The 17,097-nt window shown below is 37.7% G+C and overlaps 1 protein-coding gene across 5 annotated transcripts in view; it reads left to right on the forward strand.

The window, feature by feature from the left end:
- Positions 1-5,173: 5,173 nt before the first annotated feature.
- Positions 5,174-17,097, forward strand: part of LOC141544406 (KAT8 regulatory NSL complex subunit 2-like) — a 32,920-nt gene continuing 20,996 nt past the window's right edge. The window contains exons 1-4 of one of the 5 annotated variants that reach the window (XR_012482596.1): positions 5,174-5,268; positions 6,089-6,347; positions 12,852-13,030; positions 13,690-13,804. Coding sequence is in view for 1 of the 5 variants with exons in the window: in XM_074270523.1 (XP_074126624.1) it covers positions 6,016-6,347; positions 12,852-13,030; positions 13,690-13,804 (626 nt within the window). In the remaining 4 variants the exon portion in view is untranslated. Of the gene's footprint in view, positions 5,842-5,895; positions 6,348-12,851; positions 13,031-13,689; positions 13,805-17,097 lie in introns of those variants that run through there. The other 4 variants (XR_012482597.1, XR_012482595.1, XM_074270523.1 and 1 more) reach the window with 4 other exon arrangements.

Raw genomic sequence — 17,097 nt, forward strand, 5'->3', positions numbered from 1 at the left:
GAGGAGAACCCGAGTTCAAATCTGGTCTCAGACATTTAACACTTCCTAGCTGTGTGACCCTGGGCAAGTCACTTAACCCCAATTGCCTCAGGGGGGAAAAAAGAATAAAAAAATGGGAAAGAAAGGCAGGTTATTCTGTGGTAATCTTCAATAGCACCTTGGAGACTAAGTCACTCTCCCCTGAGACGTCTGCCCAGAGGATCTGATGAGAACAAAACTCTGAATCTCTGCCCTGTAAAGTTATGTAAAATTACCAACAAAAAGTTATACAAACTCAAATGGTCTTACATCCTCTGGAGACAGGTTGAGTCTCCAGAGAATGTCTCTTTTCATATACAAACTCAAATGGTTTTGCCTATTCTTAGATTCCTGTATAAAATACACCTTCAGAAAATGTCTCTTTGCAAAATCACTTCTCTCTTGAGAATGATGTTGCCCACCAAAGAATCCTTTATCTTGGTGTCTCTTTAACAGTAAAAGCCCTTTTTATCACAGCCTTTGAGTAAGCGAATTTCCTTCCCTGCTCCTTGGAGAGCAAGAAAAACTCTCAATCCTGCCACACCTCTCCTTCCCTACCCTGTCCTCATTAGATTGAACCCATTGCCCTAACTGGAGCTTTAGAATTGGGGAAAGGAATGAGTACACAAGGGAAATTCTACAATTACTACAAGCTCTACATGGACCTAAAGAGGTTTCTCTTATGTTTTGTAGAATTTTTTGAGAAGGGGGGCTCATTCCAGGCCATGGGTAACAGGCTTGCAGATTTAGCTGCTCATGCTACTGCCTGACACCTTTGATTTCCCCAACTCCTTGAGGCTTACACTCCCTCATATCACCCAGGAACAGACCCCTGCTAAAGAAAGGGGATACATTCTTCCCTCTTCTGTGTGGTTTCAACCACCCTCAGACTACCTTTGAATCCCAGAGGCCAGTCAGTGGAAACTACAGAGTAGGGAAAGAATGCCTTCTAAATCCTTTTTACTGGTCACAATCTGGAAGAAACAATTAGACAGGTCTGCTAGGCCTGCTTGGCCTGCTTGGGCTGCTTGGCTTTGCCCAAATAAATCCTGAAGAGGCTTTTAAACCCACCCACTCCCTCTTCTGAGGCCCATCTGGAAGAGGAATACATACCCAGGGAAGGATTGGCAGATAGATTTTACACATATACCCCCTTGCAGGGGCTTCAAACTACTTTTGGTTTTTGTTAACACTTTTACTAATGAATAGTGTCCTTTCCGTGTAGAACTAAAAAAACCCAAGAAGTATCAAAGTATTTACTAAAAGAAATACCTCATTTCGGCCTGCTCAGCTCTTTATAGAGCAGGAATGGTCCAGTCTTCACTTCTCAAATAACCCAAGTTATAGCTAAGACATTTAAGATTACTTATTTCCATTCTTCTTGGCATTCTCAGTCTTCTGGAAAGGTGGAGAAAAATGTAATTACATCTTCAAGCCAGTCAAACTGTACCTGGAGACTCATGAGAATTGGGTGAATAATCTTCAATTAGGACTATTTAGAGTCCACATTGCACCTCAGGAGAATTTTAAGTTTATCACCCTTTGAATTTTTGTGTGGGAGGCCCTTCTTAACCTCTGAGAATCTTGTAGATTCAGACCAGTATCTTATTATTCAGTTTGCCACACAGCTTGGTCCAAGTCCCAAGATGTTTATTTGCATATAAACATCTCCCTAAACCCACCAATGCTCATGCTCACACCCCACTAAATCTGGGAGACATGGTATAATTGAAATCTTAGAAGGCCCAAGGTACAGACTTCTTGAATAAAAAATGCAAGAATCATATAGGGTCATTCTGACTATTACAACTTCAGTTAAACTCCTGGAAACACTGAAAATATCCTGGATGAATAATGGCAAACTCACTCTAGGTCATAAACTTCCAACTACTTGTTCAATTTGAATACTACCATCTATCTAATTCTGAGGCTTGGCACCCTAGTATGTCACTGCCACCATCTTCAAGTTCTATGTCTTCCCTCCTCAGTCTCTGGACTCCACTAGGCAGGCTAGCTTTACACCATTTATTAGCCTGAAGCAGCTTCAGAAGATGAGACCTTTGTTACTTTGCCCCAAATGAATTTAGGTCCCAGCTTCTTGAGAGGGAAATGGTGTGGTATAGCTCCTGGGGAGGATATAGCAATAATCTTCAGGCCACCTGGTTTTGGGAATGCTGTAGTTCCACAAACAATGTTGGTTGTCAGATAACAATCTGTTGGTCAGTAATAACAAACTTTCTGAGACAATATGAGGTGTATAACAGATCATTCCTCAACTCTATCTCTAAGACCACCCCTCGTTTCTACCTCTAAACCATAAAAAATATTAGTATGTGAAGCACTTGATCTCTAACTTTTTCTTATAATTTATATTCCTGCTTCTGATGCTTTTCTAACTTTTTTTGGAACTTTGACAGCTGTTAGCAGCTTTAAAATTTTTTTTGCTCCTTAACTTGGAGACAAACTGAGTTTGCAAATTCTTTCTCTATACCTGTAACACCAACCTGGGGACCCTAACACTGTTGGAGTATCTTACTCAACAATAGTGGTAGAAAAGGTGGAAAGTATAAAGGAAAGTGAGTATTCAAATTTTTGCTGCATTATGGAATATTATTGTTCTGTAAGAAAGGAACAACAGGAGGAATACAGAGAGGCTTGGAGAGACTTACATCAACTGATGCTGAGTTAAACGAGCAGAACTAGGGGATCATTACACACTTCAACAATGATACTGTATGAGGATGTATTCTGATGGAAGTGGATATCTTCAACATAGAGAAGAACTAATCCAATTCCAATTGATCAGTGATGGACAGAATCAGCTACACCCAGAAAAGGAACACTGGGAAATGAGTGTAAACTGTGAGCATTGGTTTTGTTTTGTTTTGTTTTGTTTCTCTTCCCAGATTATTTTTACCTTGCGAATACAATCCTTCCTTTGCAACAACAACAACAACAAAATTCGGTTTTGCACACATATATTGTACCTAGGATATACTATAACATATTTAATATGTATGGGAATGCCTGCCATCTAGGGGAGGGGGTGGAGGGAAGGAGGGGAAAAACTCGGAACAGAAGCGAGTACAAGGGATAATATAAAAAAAAAAAAAAAATTACCTATGCACATGTACTGTCAAAGAAAATGTTATAATTATAAAAATAAAAAACAAAATAAAATATAAAAAAAAATTTAAAAATTTTTTTGCTGCAAAGGATAGGATCTTGTCTTCAGGACATAGCTTCTTTCACTGATGCCTATTAAAATGAAGATAATGAGGCTCCTCCTCTCACTAGATTATTGTGAGAACCAAATGAGGTAATATATTGTGCTATAGAAATATTATAATTGCTATTAAAATAGTTTGCATTCTTTTTTTCTTCCCATGGGGTTTATTCAACCTGCCTTTGAGTGTCCATGGATCTTACTTAAGACTTGTAGCATTTGTTCTGAGATTTACAGAACAATACAAGAGAATTCGTTAAAAAATAAAAAACAAAAACCCGAGTACCAAAATGGATGGAAACTTTTTCTGTGGCTTATTCAGTTGTAGTTGCCTAGAGGGCTGAGAGTTTGGGCGACTTGCATTAGCTCACAAGCAATATGTCGATGTTGAGGAATAAAACATCCCAACAACGTTTGGGGGTCCCCAGGTCCTTGTTGCAAATATGGTGAAAGAATTGGCAGACCCAATCTCCAAGTTAAGGGGCAAAGGTTTATTAAGGAGAAAAGAATTAGCAGAGTGCTAAGAGGCAGAGGACAATTTTATCTAGCTTTCTATCATTGGCATGCTGATTTTATGGTCCAGAGATAGGACAGAGGTTACCAGGATTCAATTCTTGCTAACCATGACGAGGGGAGCCCCGAAATTCTTTCTCCCTCTCTCGGATTTTGGGGGTAAAACTTGGGAAACTCCCTCAGAGAAGCTCTCCCCTGAGAGATCTGTCCAGCGAATCAAGAAACAGTGGTTTCTTTCTGTTATCCGGGTGGGACTAGTTGAGTCCAGGACTACTACTTAGACCGAGCTGGAGATTGAGATTTCTATCCAATTCTATTGAGTTGGAGATTAGTCCAGGGACACTCATTCAATTCCAAATTTCTCTATTCTGATTCCAACTCAAACTGCTCCCAGCCCCCATCAAGAGCTGCCCATATAACATGCTTTCTTCAACTCAATCCCTTACAGAAGACCTACAAGCTGGAATTATGCCAAGGAAGCTCTCTCTCTCCTTGGCATAGCTGCGACCCTCTGCCCCCTGAAAAGGCAATCTTTCAGGGTTACTCCCTCTACCTCTCTATCGGGTTTTCTCTGCTGTTGCCACTAAGGAAGTCAGCCTGAAAAAGCTGATTTCTCAGTTCTAATCATAAACTTCTTTTGGCAGTTTAACTTTTTGAATTCCCAAATTCATTTATAAAGGACGCGTCCCAACCAGAAGGAGGTTCACACAACTCCCTGCCCTGCACCGAATCTCATCGTTTTTTGGCTCTCTGACCGGGAATCGGGCCCAACCTCATCAACCAGGGAGATTATTAGTCAGCAATGAATTGAGGGATGGTCTGAATTTTATTATCATTGACCAGAGCAATGAACTGAGGAGTGGTCTCCAGAATTAAATGGTTGTTTTTAGATTGGGAGTTGTGAAAAGTCCCTGAGGCAGACTCCAAAACCAGAAGATCTAGGATTTACTCATTGTTAGAACAGAAGCCCCCCTAAAATCAGGGTACCACAAAATCATATTAAATCATCAGGAATTGCTGCTTACTCCCAGGTCTTCCGGGTTTTTAGGCAGGCTCACTGAGTCCTACTCGAGGCTGCTTATTTCTGAGTTCAAGCCAAGAAAACATTCAGACTTTTATTAAGGCTCAAGTGGCGCCAAGGTAGTTACAATCTACAGCTCCCCGTTGGGAAATTCCAAACGGAAGTCGTAACTGCAGCCCTGAACCTGGTTAAAAACGGCGCGGCCTCAGCAGGACTATTAAAAGCCCGCGAATCTTTGATCCTCCCGTCACTCCCGCCACCCATAAACTCTCAACTGCAGAGAGACATCCGTTCCAGTTACTCCTCCCATGCCCCCCCCCCCGCTTATTTATTCCCGGCGCAACACCCTCCCAGTCTGATGGACGTGAGCATTCTGCCAATGGTGTGGCCGTATCCTCTTGCTAAGAATCCAATTGGTGTCTAGGGGGCGGGGTGAGCAAGCTAGAGGTAGGTGGGGATCCACAAGAGAGTTATCTGCAAGGCCGTTGAGGTAAGATGGCGACTCTGGCCAGTTTGCTCTTCTGGTGGCCGGGTGGCGTCTTTGTCTTTTCTCTTCGGCTCCACCGGGGTCTGGGCGATTGACTTCAAGTGGCGGTGGCCTTCGACGGGGCTTTAACTTTTTTTTTCCTCCCCTGCTTGTCCCCTTGCCCATGAAAAGGATTTTCTGGACGCCCCGAGCCCTGGGTCAAAATGGCGATCGCTGGAGTCTTCGTGGGCTGGCTGGACTCGGGGTTGGGGGAGGGTTGGGCTTGGTTGTGTGTGTGGAACAAAGCTTCGGGGAGGGAGTCCGACGGCGCGGTGAACTAAAAGGCCTCGCGCGGCCGGGAGAGGGCAAGCCAGGGCGGAGGTAGGGGGCATACCCTCGAGAGCTTCCTTGGCTTTTTCCTATGAAAGGAACGTGGGAAGAGTGAGGGCAGGGGAGCAGAGCCAAGCCGAGCCCTGGTTAAGTCTCTGCGGAGGCCTCCCCCTTTTCCCCCGAGAAAGGGAAGCCACGGCTATACCGAGCTCTCAGGGAATTCTTTGGAGACTCCTGGGCAGGAGGCCCTTAGTAGACCGACATAGAGTAGGTGAAACTTCCCTTTCCTTTTTTTTTTTTTTTTTTTTTTTTTAAGGGAGAGAGACAGAGAGAGATTGAGGTAGAAACTCGGAGAGAGGGAAGGAGAGAAAGAGAAAGGGTGGTTCTTGGAATGTGAATGCGGACGCTTGCCCGGGTTGGGCGGCGAGTGGGGGCAGGGCTATGAAAGATCCCTGGCCTCCCCGACCTCTCAATGTAGAGTCTCTCTCCCCCCTTCCCACCTTTGCTTTCGAAGGTGTTGGTATGAACAGAATTCGGATCCACGTCCTGCCATCGAATCGGGGGCGCGTCAACCCAGTGCCCAGATCTCAGGAGCCCCAGTCTTGTTCCTTCACACACCGCCCATGCTCCCAGCCCCGTCTCGAAGGGCAAGAGTTTTGCATTAAACATATCCTTGAAGACAGGAATGCGCCTTTCAAGCAGTGCAGCTACATATCTACCAAGAATGGAAAGAGATGTCCTAACGCTGGCCCTAAGCCCGAGAAGAAAGATGGGTATGTGAGTTTTTTGTTTTTTTTCTTTTTCTTTTCTTGATTTTTTTTTTCTTTTTTTAAAATAAGGTTTCATTTTGGGATAGGATGGTGCTTTGAGGAAGGAGCCTTGTGGTTTTTTTCATTGTGGTACATTGGGTATAGAGAGACTGGGAGCTGAAGGTGGTGCATGCTGGCTATTGATTATGATGTTATTTTCTAAGTGACAGTGGAGCTGTTGAATATTTTATTAGGTAATGCAAAGTGTTCTGTAAAAGCAGAATGGATCGAGTACTCTTAAAAGTATCTCTTTTACTTTTAACATTAATAATGAACTTTGAACTAACATTCATCTTTCTACATTTCTTAATGTCAAGGTACCACTTATTTCTTAGCCTCAAAAAAACGATGTGAGGAAGTACTTTGAAAAACACTTTCCCAAAAAAATGTTATTGTAAATATATTAGTGAGCTTGTAACAGCTTATGGTAAAAATAAATTTTACTTATTTTTCTGTTCAGGTTTTGTAATTCCCTTGTTAGATTTTTATCCATCATACTAGGAAGTCGCATATAGGGGTGGCAAGCTGATTAAAAGAAACAATACCATATTATTGAGACAATTTTAGGTATTTTTCTTGAGATTGAACAATCCTCAGGTTGATAGTTACACAGTATCTTTTATGAAAGAGAAACCGAGTGCAATGAAATTAAATATTGCCCAAAATGTTTTCTATATACACCTGTATAGTACTTCATTTGTTAATGTTGCTAATGCTGATTATCTATTGAGACTATCTTTTCAGAAGTTAGGCTTGAGATACCTTAATTGTATATATTGATAATGTTCTTTATCTATATCAAGACACATGCCTTTTTTTCAGAAGTCCTAATTGATTTGCATGGATTCACCCATATAGTTCATTCTGTCTCTCTTTTGACTAGTTATTTATATTGACCTTTGCATAGAGCTTCACCATTTTCAGATGAAGTTAAGTGATCTTTATGAACATTAACCTTTTGATTTTGTTTTCCTTATTGCCTTTTTTTTTAGGGACTTGGCACTTTTTTTTCCCCCTGAGGCTGGGGTTAAGTGACTTGCCCAGGGTCACACAGCTTCTTTAAATATCTGAGGCCAGATTTGAACTGGGGTCCTCCTGAATTCAGGGCTGGTGCTCTATCCACTGCGCCACCTAGCTGCCCCCTTGGCACTTTTTTTAAAGCAATCCTTGAAAATTACTGGCCTCTCACCCATAACATAATTTCATTGAGATGATAACCTTTTTTTCTAATCAAAAGGCCCTATTTTGTCCTTTTTCAGAGATGCTTTTTACTTTTCCTTCCCTGCTTAGCATGGTGGGGTGGGGGCATTGTCTGAAGTTGTAATAAGAACAAGAAGCAAGTATGTTACAGGAATAATCAAAGCAAGAAATATCATTAAGGTTTTTTTTTTTTTTTTTTTAAATCAAGGAGTGGAAAAGGTTCAGAAGTCACGAACTAATGTAAACTAATGTACAGTTTTGTGTAAACAACAAAGTGGATAAAAACAACATTGTAGGGCACTTAGTTGCATGGAAATAATGGTATAAATAAGGCTTTGAATGTCTCAGAAAAAGTTTCATGAATTTTAATGGATTTTATATGGAATTAACTAAAGTCACCTTGCAGTGATATTTTCAGTCAATCAGGAAGCATATTATTAAATGTCTATGTGGCAAGGACTGTGCTGAATATTGTGGATGCAAAGAAAGGCAAAATTAATTCCTCCTTTAGAAGTGTACATTTTAGTAGAGAAGATGACATCTAAATAATTAGGTATCTGGGAGGTATTTACTGTTCATAGTAGACAGAAAGTTATCTCAAAGGGAAGGTAGCAGTAGCTGAAGGATTTTGAGAAAACCTTTAAAAAAAAAAAAAAAAAGGACTTTTAAAGGAAGCCAAGGAAACTAAGAGGCTAAGGTGAGAGGGGCAGAGAATTCCAGGTATGGGAAATAGTGAATGCAAAGGCACAAAGATAGGAGATGGAGCATCACCTTGGAAATAAGTAGGTAGGTCTGGTCAGTGAAAGAACTTAGGAACAGAGGAAGGAGTCTGATTATATATGAGTTGATGCTTTATATGTCAAATAAAGAAGTTTATATTTGATTGTGGAGTTAAATAGGGATCCACTGGAGCTCATAGACCAGGCAAGGGGAAAATGATAATGGTCATATCAAATTTGTGCTTTAAAAAAAAAAAAGAAAATGTAGAATGGGAAGAGATTTGAGGTAAGGAGATTGTAATTAGGAGACTGCAGCACAAATTGGGACCATGTCTTTCATCGTGCATAGGACATGTAAGGGAATCTTGAAGGACTGAGGACCTTTATGATATTTTTGTCTTTTTTATTGATTACTGGCTAGTTGAACATGGTCTTGAATGTGACCTCAAAGCTTTTCCAATTTGAAAGACTTATTTTGGAAAAATCAGAATCAATGAAGTATTATTATTAGGAGTTATTACTAATAATATCTCTTGATTCTCATATTCTTTCATAGTGTAATTTAAGATAATTTCCTCTTATCTTTTTAGCATACTTCTATAATAGTTAATTAGAAATTGAGTATCTGCTGTGTGAGTAATGATATACTTTGGATAGGATATACTTATCTATAAAATGAAATGTAAAATCTGTAAAATGATCTTTTAATATAATTTTCAAGGAATCTATTAGTTGAATAAGGTTTTGTACCTTCTGTATTGTTATTCTCCTTTCCTTGCTTTTTATTTATATGTTCTTCCTTAAACTTAATTTTTTTCTTCCAGGAATTCCTATAAAATATATGGCAAATCTGATGACTTTTCTTGTAGATGGTAGTGAAATTATTAGTTTTTTCTTCTGGACTTACATCTTGAATAGCTTGGCTCTGTGGTATTTATCATTTGTCCAAAATTTTTCCTAATTACTGTGTTCCTAGACCTAGCTCTGCAGGTTTCTGAGTGGGGATGTTAGTCACAGTTGTACTCTCTTGGCCATCTTTGACTACATCCTGCTTCAGTAAGAGCAGGAAGGGCAAGAGGATATTTTAATGCTTAGATTAGGAGAATCCTGAACCCAGGGCCTCTGAGATTCCTGATACTCCATAGAGGGCCTTTAAGCTCCAGAACACTAGAATCCAGTTTCTTAAATGTTTTTGACCTCATGTGGGGTCTTGTTAACTGGGGGTTGTGAAATTATGATTTGTTTGTGTATTGCTGTTAAGGTTTGTTTTTTGGTTGAAGCAATTGGAATTAGTGACTTGCCTAGGGTCACATAGCTAGCCAGTAAGTGTTAAATTCTGAGACAGGATTTGAACTCAAGTCTTCCTGACCCTAGGGCTGGTCTATTCACTGTTCCATCTAGCTGCTCTCATGATTTATTAGCAGTAAATGTTTGATTTGTATATCTATTTATATTTACTATAAATAATTTGTCTTATACAAGTTTCTCAAGCAAAAAGGGGTCCTGTGAGTAGAAAAAATTTAAGAAGATCTGCTTCAGAATATCAAAGATCATTGAGAATGATGGACAGAGGTAGCTACACCCAGAGAAGAAACACTGGGAAGTGAATGTAAATTGTTAGCACTAATATCTGTCTGCCCAGGTTACATGTACCTTCGGAATCTAATGCTTATTGTGCAACAAGAAAATGATATTCACACACATGTATTGTATCTAGGTTATATTGTAACACATGTAAAATGTATGGGATTGCCTGTCATCAGGGGGAGGGAATAGAGGGAGGGGGGGATAATTTGGAAAAATGAATACAAGGGATAATATTTTATATATATATATATATATATACACACATATATATATATATTAAAAAAAAAAAAGATCATTGAGAGGGGCAGCTAAGTGGTGTAATGGATAAAGCACCAGCTCTGAAGTAAAATCTGGCCTTAGATACTCAATATTTCCTAGCTGTGTGACCCTGGGTAAGTCACTTAACCCCAATTGCCTTAATCAAAAAAAAAAAAAAAATCAAAGAAAGACCTAACCCTAATAACTAGAGATCAATTGACAAACATTGAGGGTCAGCCTCAATAAGAGTTTAGCAAGGATCAAAACCTGGTGCTGGCACAAAGTCAGGAATTAAGAGTGCTGAATCAAAGAAGGCATTGACCAGCATGTAAATTATGCTAAAAGATCTACCAAAAAAAAAATCACTAATTGCATGGAAAGACAAAAAAAAGTTATGGATTTTCCACAAGGATATCTATACCTAGAAGAAATAAAGCAAGAGATTGGAAAAAAATTTCTGAAGTAAAACTCTCCCTTTCCCCAAGACAATAAGCAATTCAATATAGGTTAATATCTCCATATTCATCATGCTGCACATGGAAGTCTGATCAAAAGGGATAAAAAAAACTAGAAAGAAAAAGCAAGCAAGCAAACTATAGTAGTAACAACAAAGATGAAAATACTATGCTGAGATTCATTTTTCAGTCTTCATAGTTTTCTCTCTTCTCTAAATAGCTCATTCTATCACAAATCTATTAAAATTGCTTTGAAGCAGAACTAGATCATTGTACACAGCAACAAGGTTATGGGATGATCAATTCTGATGTGGCTCTTTTCAACAATTTTAAGTCTGTTCTAATGATCTTGTGATATTAACAACCATTTATGTCCAGAGAGAGAGGGACTGTGGGAACTGAGGGTAGATTACAACATAGCATTTTCACGCTTTTTGTTGTGGTTTGCTTGAATTTTATTCTCTCTCTCTCTCTCTCTCTCTCTCTCTCTCTCTCTCTCTCTCTCTCTCTCTCTCTCTCTCTCTCTCTCTTTCTCTCTCTCTCTCTCTCTTTCTTTGTCTTAGGTGTGAGGTCAGAATTGTTTTGATTAGCATCTTTTTTTTTTTCCCTTTTCCCTGAGGCTGGGGTTAAGTGACTTGCCCAGGGTCACACAGCTAGGAAGTATTAAGTGTCTGAGACCAGATTTTAACTCGGGTCCTCCTGAATTCAGGGCTGGTGCTCTATCCATTGCATCATCTAGCTGCCTCTTTGATTAGCATCTTTAATGATGATTATAGATAGCTTTGATTTCTAACATTCACTTTTTAAAAATATTGAGTTCCACATTCTCTCCCTCCTTTTCTTCCTATCCTGAGAAGGTACTTTAACATAAGTTATATATGTACAAGCCATTTCCATATTAGCCCTGTTGTGAAAGACCACCAAAAAACCCCCCCCCAAAAAACCACGAAAAAAAAAAGTGGAAAATAACATGCTTCAATCTGCATCCAGGCTGCATTAGTTCTTTCTCTGGATGTGGATAGCATTTTTCATCATGAGTGCTTTAGAAATGTCTTGGATCATTTCATTGTACAACAATGCTGTAATTGTGTACAATGTTCTCCTGGTTCTGTTTGTGTCAATTTCTGAAAGTTCTCTTCTCCCTCCCTTCCCCCAGGCAATTGGGATTAAGTGACTTGCCCAGGGTCACACAGCTAAGGAAGTATTAAGTGTCTGAGACCAGATTTGAACTCAGGTCCTCCTGACTTTAGAGCTGGTGCTCTATCCATTGCATCATCTAGCTGCCACTAATTTATGAAGTTTTTCTAAAATCATCTGGTTTGACATTTTTTTAATAGCTTAGTAATATTCCATTACAATCACATGCCGTAAATTGTTCAACCATCCTCCATTGATGGGCATTTTCTCGGTGTCCAATTCCTGGTCACCACCAAAAAAGCTGCTATAAATACTTGAATGCAAATAAGTACCCACCCTTTGTTTTCTCTTTGTAATACAGACTTGGTAATGGTATAGTGAGATAGCCCTTTTGGGCATAGTTCCAAATTGTTCTATGTAATTTTTGGACTTGTTCATAATTTCACCAACAGTGCATTAGTGTCCCAGTTTTCCCACATCTCCTCTTTCCTAGACATTTATCAATGTCTTTTCTATCATATTAGCCAATCCATTAGGTATGAGGTGCTACCTCAGAGTTGTTTTAATTTGTATCTCTAATGGTGATTTAGACCATTTTTTAATGACTATGGATAGCTTTTCATATCCTTTGTCTACTTACTAATTAGGAAGTGACTTTTATCCTTATAAATTTGACTCCGTTTTCTATATATTTGAGAAATGAAATCTTTATCAGAGATACTTGCTGAAAAAAATGTTTTCCAGCTTTTTGCTTTTGTTCTAATCTTGGTTACATTGTTTTGTTTGTGCTAACCCTTTTTAATTTAACATAAAAATTATCCATAGTACTGTTTATTTCTTGTTTGGTCATAAATTCTTCCTTTCTTAATAGATCTGACATATCCTTGCCCTCCTAATTTGTTTATAGGATTACCCTTTATGTTTAAATCATGTACTTGTTTTGACTTTATCTTGGCACATTGTGTAGTTTCTGCTGTGCTGTTTCTTAGTTTTCCCATTAAGTTTTGTCAAATATTAAGTACTTTAAGGATTGTGATTTTCAAGGACTTAATTCTGAAACTTTTGGAAGCTATAAAGGTAACTTTTTCTCCTTTCTTGTTTTATCTCTTCAGTGTATCTTTCTGTGCAGAACATGCCCGTAGGAATGCCCTGGCACTTCATGCTCAGATGAAGAAAAACAATGCTGGACCCATGGGTGAAACACTTTTGTGCCAATTGAGTTCATATGCTAAGACCGAACTGGGTTCCCAGACTCCAGAGAGTAGTCGCAGTGAAGCCAGCCGAATTCTGGGTGAGGGTCTTCCTTCTAGTAGATTCGTTAAGAGTGGAAAAGGAGAGCTCATACTATTAGTTTAGTACCTTGCACATAGACTAGCAAGTATTTGGTAAGAATTCAAAAATTGCTCAAAGATTATTGATTCAAAGATTTTGAATTTAAAGAGACATCACTTGTGCTTAAACTAATTTTTCAAAATTTCTATTTCATTAAACTGATAAAGAAGTAGCTTTTTAATGCTTTACTGGTTTTGTTTAAAAAAACATTGTTTAGGAAGTTGGCTTTCCTGTGCTTTTCAGAAAGTGGTTGATACCCTTCCATGATAAGCTATTAAAGGCTTATTAAAATATCTTGAAGGTGTTAGTGGATATTTCATGATCTCATCTATCTTGGAGTAAAAATATAATGAAAATTATGAGACAGCTTAAGTGGTGCCATAGAGTGCTGGGCCTGGAGTTAGACTCATGTTTGTGATTTCAAATCTATGATTTGTGATGTATTTTTGGTGGCTTTCATTCACTCATTTCTAAAATAATTAAAGAGTATCAATTCTAAAAAGCTGCTTATTTTGTGAAATTGAGTTGTTAAAATCATTTAGACCTTTTGGTATTACAGTTGCAGTGGAATTATAGAGGGGTGAAGTTTTAATGACTATATTCCCTTTTTTGTCTCAGATGAAGACAGTTGGAGTGATGGGGATCAGGAGCCTGTGACTGTGGATCAGACCTGGAGAGGTGATCCTGATAGTGAAGCTGATAGTATAGACAGCGATCAAGAAGATCCCTTAAAGTAAGTTGCAACTCTTATTATTTTTGTATGTTTTCTGTAGTTAATGACAGTTTTCTAAACTATAAAGCAGGCCCTACCATGAGGCCTGTAAGGTTACTTTTGCTAATTATTTCATGCCTGAGGAATGAACATTTCTCTGTGGAAATCTTCCACTCAGATGCTTAACTAAAGCATTTAAAAAATAAAGTACAAAAGAAGGAAAACAAGAAAGGCCAGAAGGAGAAACAGAAAAGAATATCTTTGAAAGTTACATTTTGAGTTTATTATATACTTATTCCTACTTATTTTTGACTGTTATTAGGAGGTGGTGGATAACGTGGTTAGTCAATGGGTTGATCAGTTTCTTAAGTCTTTCAAAATGATTTGTCTTTATGATGCTATTGTATTTCCATTTCTTTGCTATTACAACAAATGCTTCTATAAATGGTAAGTTGCTCTTTTTTTTTTTTTTTTTCTTTTTTTTAAATAAATGGAGAACAATGTCAAAGGTTTATCAATATCTTGAGGGTGTTAGTGGAGATTTCATGATCTCATCTATCTTGGAATGAAACTATAACGAAAATTATGAGACAGCCTAAGTGGTGCAATAGAGAGAATGCTGGGCCTGGAGTTAGACTCATGTTTGTGATTTCAAATCTGGCTTCAGATGTTTTTCTCAGTTTTCTCATCTATAAAATAAGAAGAAAATGGAAATGGCAAACTGCTTCAGTATTTTTGTCAGGAAAACTCCAAATAAGATCATGAAGAGCTGGGCATAATTGGTATAGCAACAAATGGTATCATTACTTGCTTTATGGAATGGTAATCTGTAGAATACATTTGAAAAGTGCTTTTTTTTTGGGGGGGGAATACTTAAACTTTTTTCAAAAACTAGAAAAGCTTAATATCCATTCATGGTAATCAGGACACATGTAAAATGCTTAGTAGATTCCCAAAAGACACCAAAAATGAAGTAAAATTAATGATTCCATTTTACACAAACTGTAAAATTAAAAAGTCAAAAAGGAGGTATGACATCTGTATAAACTGAAAAGTTGCAGAGGCTGTGCAGAAGCTGATCTAGGCTTCTAGCTGGCCTGTGGAATCATTGCTATTTAATCTATTAAATCATTAATATATTTTTTAAGCTTTATGTTTATATACTATATACAAAAATAATTAGAAATGTGCAAATCTTCAACATGAAAGATCTTTTTCAATTTTAAATAAAATGCCCACTGAATAAGACTTATAAAGTTTGCATAATTAATTTTAATGTCCATCTAATGCATTTCCCTGTAAAGTATTTGTATTATTTCTATATGCCAAATCTATTGTTGCATACCCCATAGAACCATCTTAATGTTGTTTATTTTTATTATTCTGATAACACAATCAAGTGTTGAAATCTTTCCATTCTGCTCTGACTATAGTTGTTACCTAGTTAGTTCTTTGTTATAAAACCATAAGAGGAATTTGAATTTGCTGTAACCCCTTGCCTTGATGATATATCCCTGGTTGCCTTTGAATCCTTGATTCAAATAGTTGTCATAATTTTGATTTGATTCCATTTTTGACTTTGACTTAGTTGTTAGTACTGTCTCTACTTTCTCTGTTGCTATCACTACTTCCCAATTCCCTCTGCTTCAGCCTCTTTGGCTGTCCCCACAGCTGCATTACTGCCACTGATAATACTTAGGTTAATTGGGATACATTGCATTTACTCTTACCAGCATTGTGGCATTTCTTTTCTAAAATCTTAATGGGATCTTTTAAAAAAAGAAATTCTTTGTTTTATTATTTTTATTTTCCCTAGTTACATGTGAAACATTTTTTTACATTTGTTTTTAAATGTTTGAGTCCAGATTCTCTCCTTTCCTCTCTTCAACTCTCATTCAGAAGACCCATGTAAAGTTGTACAGAACATTTCTATTGCAAAAGAAACAGATTTCTTCCTCCATACCCCCCCCCCAAAAAAAAAAGCCTTAAAAAACAAGTAAAAAAATTAAGTATACTTCTTTCTCTATTCAGACACAAACAGTTCTTTTTCTAGGTATGGATAACATTTTTCATTATAAGTCCTTCATAGTAATTATGATCATTGTATTGCTGAGAATAGCAGTTATTCACAGTTGATTATTACACAACTATGCTATCACTATGTATGTACACAGATTTCACTTTGCTTGAGCCATAGAGGACTTTCTGGGTTTTTATAATAGCATTCTTCTCCCAAAATTCAATCCTTTATGTAAAAATAAACAAGTACATCCATCTCAGTCTATGAGTTTGGAACTTGAATGTCATCTTCACTGAAGTCATAAGTTTTTCCACTGTTTCTTGTTTACCCAATCCTTGAAGATTGTTTTGACCTCATTTTCCTTCTTTTAATCATGACCTAGTTGAATTGTTCAACTCTGCACTGTTCTGCATCCTTAAATTACTTGCCCCTGTTTTATTTTAGAGTTCATACTCTGCCACTATTCAATCCTGGTTTCTCCTCTCCATATGCCGCCTTACATATGGAAGAACTTAAGATAATTCTTATCAACCAAATCTAGTATAAATTCATATTGTCTAATTTTAACTGGATCCTCAACCCTCAGTATTACACAAAAATCCTTTCTTCTTTGTTTATCACTATTCTTTCAATGATTCAATTCTCCTTATACTTCAGATGCCCATTTCTACTCCCATATCATGTTTCTTATGCAATGATGTAACTTCCTAATTTACTGGGAAAATTATAGCCATTGGATCTTCTTTTTTTTTAGATCTATTGTGTCTGATGAATTCAATCTCCCTAAAGTCTCTGAGAGACTTATGGATTTTATCTTCTGTGAGATTCAGAATTCAGTCTTCCAACAAAGATTCTATTTATGGAATGTTTCTTTTCATGGCCATAAATTTTTTGGGTTCAATTATTTGTCTATCAAGCTGTGTTCTTTCTGATACAAAGCACTATCATCATTAGCAGATAAAGAGGATAAACCCCAAATTTCTAGATGTTATTGCATTAAAGTTCATTTTTGTTGTGCAAATACCTCACCAAATGTGGTGAAATAGTTTATCAAGTCGTTTTTACTTATTTTCCAACTGAGGTCATCTGCATCCTCCTCATTTTTACTAATATTGATTGGATCATTGGGTTTTGGTTTCTTTCTGGGGCTGGTCATGCAACTTTCCTTGGCTTCTTTTTAAGGATGGTTTTGTGACTGTTCTCTGTAGGGTCTATTAACTGTTCCTCCATTGCTTCAGTTATGGTGGTCTGATAGTATTGATGGAGTGAAGTCTCAGGATTTTTTGCTTGTATT

Source organism: Sminthopsis crassicaudata, chromosome 5 (assembly GCF_048593235.1).
Source record: "Sminthopsis crassicaudata isolate SCR6 chromosome 5, ASM4859323v1, whole genome shotgun sequence".
NCBI lineage: Eukaryota > Metazoa > Chordata > Mammalia > Dasyuromorphia > Dasyuridae > Sminthopsis > Sminthopsis crassicaudata.